Here is an 8,050-nt window from a genome sequence, read left to right on the forward strand (position 1 = left end):
GAGCACAAGAAAGTGACACTGAATGCATTGGATGACTCACTCACTATACAGTGAAAGGAAAAGTGAACATTTTGGATTTGGCCGAAAGAGAGAGAGAGAGAGAGAGAGAGAGAGAGAGAGAGAGAGAGAGAGAGAGAGAGAGAGAGAGAGAGAGAGAGAGAGAGAGAGAGAGAGAGTGAGTGCGAGCGTATGCGTATGCGTATGCGTATACTTGTGCGTGTGTGTGTGTGTACTACAAGTGCTCGCATGTGTGTGATGTGATGTGGTTGGGGGATGTGTGTGTGTGTGTGTGTGCGTGTGAGCACTGTGATGTGGTTGAGGGTGTGTGTGTGTGTGTGTGTGTGTGTGTGTGTGTTTGTGTTGGGGGAGAGGGGGGGTTCGATGTGGAACTGGTTGGGGGATGAGTGTGTGTGTGTGTGTTTGTGCGACTGGGTGTGAAGGCACTGCAGTGTGCTCACGCACTTCATTACAGTGTAGTCTCCTGTGTGACAGACAGATTGACAGACAAACAGATGGGCCGACAGAAAATAGAGAGAGAGAGAGAGAGAGAGAGAAAGAGTGACACACACACACACACACACGCCCCCCCCCCCTTCAACATACACACACAGGCTAATGCATACACACAGAAACAGATATGAACACGCACGCATGCCCGCACACACGGGTTTGCACTATGCAGACGGAGATCATGCGCGCACACACAGTGAAACAGACACAAGCATCAATAAACACTCTCTCTCTCACACACACACACACACACACACACACACACACACACACACACACACATGGTGGAAGAAGCACTTGAGACATATGCAGAGCGGCAAAAGCCCCAATTCTGGAAATATAGCAGCAGTGCACAGAAAAGTTTCTATGCGGAGAATGTGACAATAAATGCCTGCAAAGCAGTCTAAAAACAGGGACCTAGAAAAGTGACATTTTAGGGTCAGTTTAGAGGAGAACCCATCCACCTGCACTCAAAGTTTGAGTCCCTGTGGTGTGTACATAAAGGCACTGACAGGTCTTTGAAAAGGTCCACGGTTCAGCCACATGTTCTTCGACTGATGCAGATGGCCGGATGCTGAGTTTTGTTGTGACGTGTTGGGAAGTTGCCCTCTACTGCCCTCTAGTGTCATTCTGAGGAAGTGTCATCCTCCATTCTCTATCCTCAGCCCGCTGGACTTAATCATGCTCGGACGGACGGACTAAATCTTTCCCACTCTTTGAGGTACAAATTTCCCAAAATTGGAAAATATTCCAGGATTACTTCAAGAAACGGTAAAGGGAAAGACTTTTCAGTAAACTGTATGTGGTCTTTCTGACCTTAAATTCAGGAAATCAGGAAATGTAACCATTTTTTGATGGACCGGTTACAATTCTCAGCTCCCACAAAAAATGCTGCTTTTAAAACGTAAATGCTTGCACAACTGTCGCCTTTAGTAATGTTTCTGAGAGAGAGAGAGAGAGAGAGAGAGAGAGAGAGAGAGAGAGAGAGAGAGAAAATCTGAACAGAGAGAGCACACACACAGCCTGCCGTTTTTGGAGCGTTGCACACTGGGGCAAAGTTGTGCTATCTCAAAAAGTCTCAGTGCCACAGGCTGCAGCAGATAATTACTTCTATATTTAGTCGTGTTAGTTTCTGTTAAAACTTTGAAAGGCATGACCACTGTGTTATTGGTGCATAAAATTTAGAGAGGGAAAAAATACAGATTCCTGAGTCCAAATTCTCAATCTCCAACTTCAATCAATGGGATTACATGTGTACTTAAAGTACATGTAACACGTAGCACGTAAAGTATGAATATGTTTAATATTATGTAATTCCGTTATATTGCCAATAGTGTCCAGTAGTAGGAGGCCGAATAATAACTAAGGTAATAACAAAAGGGTTGCAAACACAGTGCAAATGTCAGAGATATTTACAAACAATACTATATTCATGTGTCTGACTTAATGCTACATCATGAAAATGTATTATACAGTATCAGTCTAAAGTTTTAGAACACCCTAATGTTTCCAGCTATTTATTGCAATTGAAGTTGTAGAGATCAATCAATTAATCAATCAATCAATCAATCAATCAATCAATCAATCTTACTTGTATAACACATTATCATACATAAATGTCATTTAATGTGCTAAAGAGTTGGGAAAAGAGAAGAAGAAGAAAGTATATTGTGTTATAGATAGTAACTTGTGTAATTAACTATTACCAAAGGCAGATGAGAATAAATCTGTTTTTAATTTCCTTTTAAGACGAGATAGTGTTGGGGCAGTTCTGATTTGGACAGGAAGTTGGTTCCAGCATTTTGCAGCAAAATGAATCTAAAGAATAGTTTGAAATGGTGCAAAGGTACCACTCAACAGCCAGAGGTGACAAGAGGTTTGATAACCCATCAAAGTGTTTGAATTGGACAATACAGTGAAGTCCAACTTCACAAATTCATTACATAGGAAAACCCATTTTAATCAAGTTTTCTATTGACATTGCTTTTGTGTATTGAAGAATGCATGGAACCATTAAATGCTATTTTCAGTGGTAGGTTTACGATATTTAAAAAATGAAAGCGGCTCCCTGCATTTCTACCCATCAGAATGAACCTGAGGGGACCTGTTATAACGGATTCACAATTGACGGTCTCAGCCATGCTACAGTGACCAAGAGCCGTATCTTTGGAAAGCCTTCAAACAATATGGATACAATCTAGCAATGTATGGTTTGACAGGAGCATACGTCCTGTTTTTGATGGATGGGGTTCATAGGGCTCAATTGGGGGTTTGTTTCGGAATCTGGACAGCTTCTCACCTACCTGTAGGGAGTAAATCAGTGTTGAACTGCAACAGGCTACTATTAATGCCAAAGGTTTCTACACTAAGATTAGTCAAAAGTTTAGAATACATTTGGTCTATTCTGGCCAGTGGCCATAGCTCTGAATAACGCTAAATGTAATTTATTGCAATGTATTGTCTATAAATTCATTCCACTATTCATTCCTATCCTGAGTTACGCCATCTGGCTGTGTTTCGCCAAATTGCATGTAAGTTTACTCACACAACCATCTGAGGACTGTGAAAATCAGAATAATTTCTGAACAAGTGAGCCAATCAGGATCGCTGGGTGGGATTTTCCATAGATATGGCTCTTCTTCCACCTGACATACTCAGCTGCGTCATGGCTCAAGTTCAGTGTGAGTGGCTAAAGTGGCATGTTAGTAAAGATGAGGACAGGTTGCTAATCCAATCACATGCACGAATTTAAATGGGATCTAGGTAGGTTTAAAAGTGTAATTAATCACTGTCCCGAGTCAGCCGATGCTTATTTGAGTCATTAGTAAGTGAAGGATTACTCTCACGACCATTTTCACAGTCCGCTGTCAGAGAACCCCAAAATGCAGCTTTTGACAGAGCGGTCCGCTATGAGTGTCGTGGGAAACACTTCTCCTACGAAAAATCGCTTGACATACCGTATTCAGAATTGTATCATCTGCTGGCATTCCATGATGAAAAACATTCTCACAGCGAGTTCATTTTTATTTTATTTTTTTAATTTTTTTTAAATCTGTTTGACTTTATTTATGGTAGTATAGCGAAGATGGTGACAGGAAGCGAATGGGGAGAGAGACGGGGAAGGGCCGGCAATGGACCCGGGCCGGGAATCGAATCCAGGTCGGCCACGCAGCAGACGAGTGCCCCACCGGCAGGACCACAGCGAGTTTATCTAAACAGCATTTTTTCATGACTGTGTAGATTTTGAGACAGGCATGCCAAGGGCACCGTACAAATGACGTCATCCTACATTGTGCCCCTATAAGGAGCATCATTCAAAAACATGTCGGTTGTGGGGTTACGTGGCGCTATTCCGACATGTCGCTATTCCGACGTTAATGTCTATTGTCGGAATACCGACACGTTTTCCACCGTCCGCCGCTATTCCTACATGCCGCTATTCCGACATCCCTAACCTTAACCCTAACCCTAACCCTAACCCTGGGGATGAAAAGTGTCGGAATAGCGGCATGTCGGAATAGCGCTATGTCGGAATAGCGATTGCCCCCCCGGTTGTGCGGGATACCCAGATGATACCGTATTGTATGGTGGTATGGTATGAAGACGAAAGCGAAACATACCAGCTGGCGAGTCAGGTTAGCTTTTTTCCAACATCTAATCTCTTGCGTGCTGTAAACATTCACTTCAGAGAGCAGTGACAAAATAAACAGATTTTAAACAAGACCTGAAATTGAGCCAGAACTTTCAATTAAAAAAAAGTCTGGTGGGGGGGAAGTGAGATGCGCTAAAGCTTTTGACTGGTAGTATTCATACATTTTTATTTTTATGAAGGTAGACTTCACTCACCTTTGCATTGAGAGTGTTAAACTTAAGTGGCGACAAGGAGGGCATGGCACACCGGAGAAGGCTTTTGAACTTCTCTGCACTGATGGATGACCTGTTTGCCGGGATCTGACTCCTCACTGGGATGCCTTAAAGAAATAAAAAATATATATTTAAAAAACATATTTTTAAAATGTTGATATGCTGGATACTAAGAGTAAAACACATCGCGTAGCAGCTCAATTAAGCTGAGGTTATCTGTTTTTCTTGGGTTGCGTATAACATTACACAATAACTTCTGTACAGTAGTTACGTGTATGTCTGTCGCGAATGTTTGCAGGTGTTTTAGGCATCAATGGGTTAATATTAATAATAAACACACTAACAAAACATACACAATGTGGTGGGTCAAAGACAGTCATCAGTATATTGTGTGTGTTGGTTGGTTGGTTGCTGTGAATGTTGGGGTTCCAAATGAAAGTTAGGAAGCAATCTCAAGGAAGGACAACTCCATCTTATCCGAAAGCTATACTACAGCCTTATGTCCCATCTAGGATGCTGCATTCCTCCAACACAAACTGTGTAGTTATGCGCTGTGCATAAACAAAGTGATCGCTGTCCATATTTTTTCTCTGTGTAGTTAATTTCCACTCCCACTATTTGGCCCAATGAGTTAGCCACTGGAGAAGGGGTTTTTTTGTTAGTATGGCCCTTTGTGTTTAGCCAGTTTGTTAAACTTATTTGTGTGCAGTGGTGTAATAATTGCACACAGGGCCCCAGGACAAAATACTCATAGGGCCATCCATACACCCTGCCAAGGTCATGATAGGGCCCCCACCACCAATGCACCAATGCACAGGGGCAAATGCCCTGCAAAGCTTGTCTTAAACTGTGTGTGTGTGTGTGTGTGTGTGTGTGTGTGTGTGTGTGTGTGTGTGTGTGTGTTTCCTGGGCCATACAACGTGTGCAGTTTGCAGTATACCTGGATCATCCCCATTCATACAATCCTTTCGGGTCCAGTGCTGGTCACAACCAGCATCATTTTTTACATCGCCTATAGGACAAACGAATACAAAATCTTGAATGTTGAATTCTGAGAAATGACCAAGTTGCCCAAAGGCCAAACAAACCAATGTTACTTTACCTTAAAGAATATGTTACTGTACAAACAGACAGGCCTATGGTGAAAAGAACCCAGAAAATGTGCTTTTGAACGTGTGAGGGTGTAGTCTGACTATAGAATATTATGTTCTAGTAAAAAAAAATGGAATGGATAAACAGTTCGGACACTGCTCATCTGCCTTACTGTGCACAGCCGACTTTGTTCTGCGTTCGGGACCTCCAGTTGGGATGTGGAGCATCATCGAACAAGCAGAAGACAGTCTACCATCCAAAGAGACCGCAGGGCACATGATAGTCTATGGAGAGCAAGGCAATAACCAGATTAGAAAGAAAAACAAAAGACAGGCAGACAGGCAGAGGCAGACAGATCACATTTTGGACTCAGTTCCTCATTGGGTGTAAAGGAAACAACTAGTCTCCGAATGTGTCCAAGACAAAGGAAATAATAACTTCAGGCGGGAAGATCACCAGTTTGAAGCCATTACCATCAATGGTTAGACAGTGGAGAGGGTGAGAGACAATAAGTTCCTTGGCATTACCATTTCAGAAGACTTCACCTGGGACAGTCACAGCACATTGTATTTTTTTTTTTTTTAAAGGCCGGTGTTCTGACAGATTTTCCTACATTGTAATATTTTACATTCAACGTCTGTAGGCTACCACCTCAGACGATTGAGAAAGTTTGGTAGGCTATGTGACCCAAGATCCTGAAATATTTTTACAGATGCCCCATTGAGAGCATCTTGACTGGCACCATAATCACATGGTATGGGAACTGTCAATACAACAGAACTTTCATTTATTTATCTTTTGAGCATGCATTTACCCCATACTCGGGCTGCCTGTTCCTTTGCTTTTTTGAGGTAGTGTGGCCTAAATGCCAAAGCACTTTTTATTAGGGCTTTGCCCAATTCAGAAATACATGTCTACCCTTCTAATTTCCATCATAATCACACATACCTGCCTGGGAGTAAGTTTTGTGTACTGTCCTGTTGACAATGTCTGACTCTAAAAACAGTTAGTGCTTTTCTTCCACGTCCATTAGGTAGGGTCTACCTCTACAACGGCTGTGCTAATAATGGTTAAAACATGTATTTCAATCCAGGCCTACTACACAAGATGTTTTATCGACAATATCATGCATGCGGCCTAGTGGTTGTTTACTTGGCCTATGGAAACCCTCAATATTTGAATGGCTCTGCGATTTTCTTTAAAAATGTAACAAAAAGCACATGGGTGAGTTTGCAACAAAAAAGGTAAATTATTGTTTTGTTTGCACCAAATCAACCGTTTCTTAATTAACGTGAAGCTGGCTCTGACAAATTAGCATCTTTCCGCCCGCAGAGATTATCAACACTACTGTTTGTTTATTAACTTACAACTTCCTCGCGTCTGAAGAGAAACCAACATTCAGACAATATTAGATGAAGCGTTAAATATTATAATTCCTTCCTTCATACTCCTTCATTGCATAAACAGCAGTCACGCTTACATTTTCGTAGAAAAATCCGCAGTCATTGATTTAGTCCAGTTTTGCTGGCATCGAAGTTGCCATGCCCGCCCAGAGGAGAGGGATAAATTCGCAAGTTGTTGCCATAGGTACCACTCAGACATCTGATTGGCTCACTCGCGACTGAACAAAACTGATCAGAAATCAGGATAACTCAAATATGTTTACGGTAGTTTGTTTTCGCTGTCAGCACAATGACAGTGCATACTACGTTATTAAAGGACAGTTCCGGCGTAAAATGAAAGTTTCACCATCGCTTTCCCATGCCACATAATGTATCTAATGATGAGCCATTCTGGGCAATGCCGCGCCGTTATGGAGTTAGCTAATTTTAAGCTTTTTGGTGAAAAACGCAGCCAATGCATCACGGCGGGGCCAATTATAAGCCTATTATTTTCTGATGTTTCCCCGCTATAAACAACTTCAAAAACGCTACACACTTCATCACAAAGGTCTCGTCAATCAAACCGAGGCACAGAGAAGGTCATCGGACCACACTGTCTTTCACTGGCCAGTGTTTTCAGAGGTGTCTCACATTGTACTAGGGGGGGTGTTACCAAATACCACAATAGCCCTGATTTTCTGATGCTACCACATGTTTGAAACACTGCTGTGTAATTCTCTTGAAAAAAATCTTCCTCAAACAGACTTCATGAAGACTATTTCTGACCAGTTGAGCAGAAACATGCACATCAGTAGCCTACCCTGCAAAACTGATTTTTCCGGGCTCTGACAGTGCTTTCCCTGTGCCACCTGTCCCAAGGAAGGAGATGGTGATCCCGCTTCTAAGTTTTAAAACCGTTCTAGTCTCCTATACGTTCCCTGGTGTAACGGCATGTCTCTTGGCACCTCGTCCATGATCTTAGTGGGTGGGACATTGAAAACATGCATGTGACCAAAAAACAGCCAGAAAGGATGGAAAAAGAGAGATAGACTGTGCCACAACCTACAGGATAACTCTGTTTTGGGGCTTGTTTATATTACCTTTAGGCCACACCAATTTAATATGTTGGTTCTCGGATTTTTTCAGGAAAAAGTTGAAGCGAGAGGGCGGAAAAAAAAAAAAAAAAATTAGTCGTGTGATAG

At 42.2% G+C, this 8,050-nt stretch overlaps 1 protein-coding gene across 1 annotated transcript in view; it reads right to left on the reverse strand.

Annotated features, from left to right (window-relative positions):
* Nucleotides 1-7,027, reverse strand: part of LOC134463833 (EF-hand calcium-binding domain-containing protein 6-like) — a 118,594-nt gene extending 111,567 nt beyond the window's left edge. Inside the window, exons 1-4 of the mRNA XM_063217138.1 lie at nucleotides 6,947-7,027; nucleotides 5,639-5,750; nucleotides 5,315-5,386; nucleotides 4,357-4,481 (exon numbers count right to left, since the gene is read on the reverse strand). Of these exons, the coding sequence (XP_063073208.1) occupies nucleotides 4,357-4,481; nucleotides 5,315-5,386; nucleotides 5,639-5,744 (303 nt within the window). The 5' untranslated portion in view covers nucleotides 5,745-5,750; nucleotides 6,947-7,027. The remainder of the gene's footprint in view (nucleotides 1-4,356; nucleotides 4,482-5,314; nucleotides 5,387-5,638; nucleotides 5,751-6,946) is intronic.
* Between the last annotated feature and the right edge of the window lie 1,023 nt (nucleotides 7,028-8,050).

This window comes from Engraulis encrasicolus, chromosome 15 (assembly GCF_034702125.1).
Source record: "Engraulis encrasicolus isolate BLACKSEA-1 chromosome 15, IST_EnEncr_1.0, whole genome shotgun sequence".
Lineage (NCBI taxonomy): Eukaryota > Metazoa > Chordata > Actinopteri > Clupeiformes > Engraulidae > Engraulis > Engraulis encrasicolus.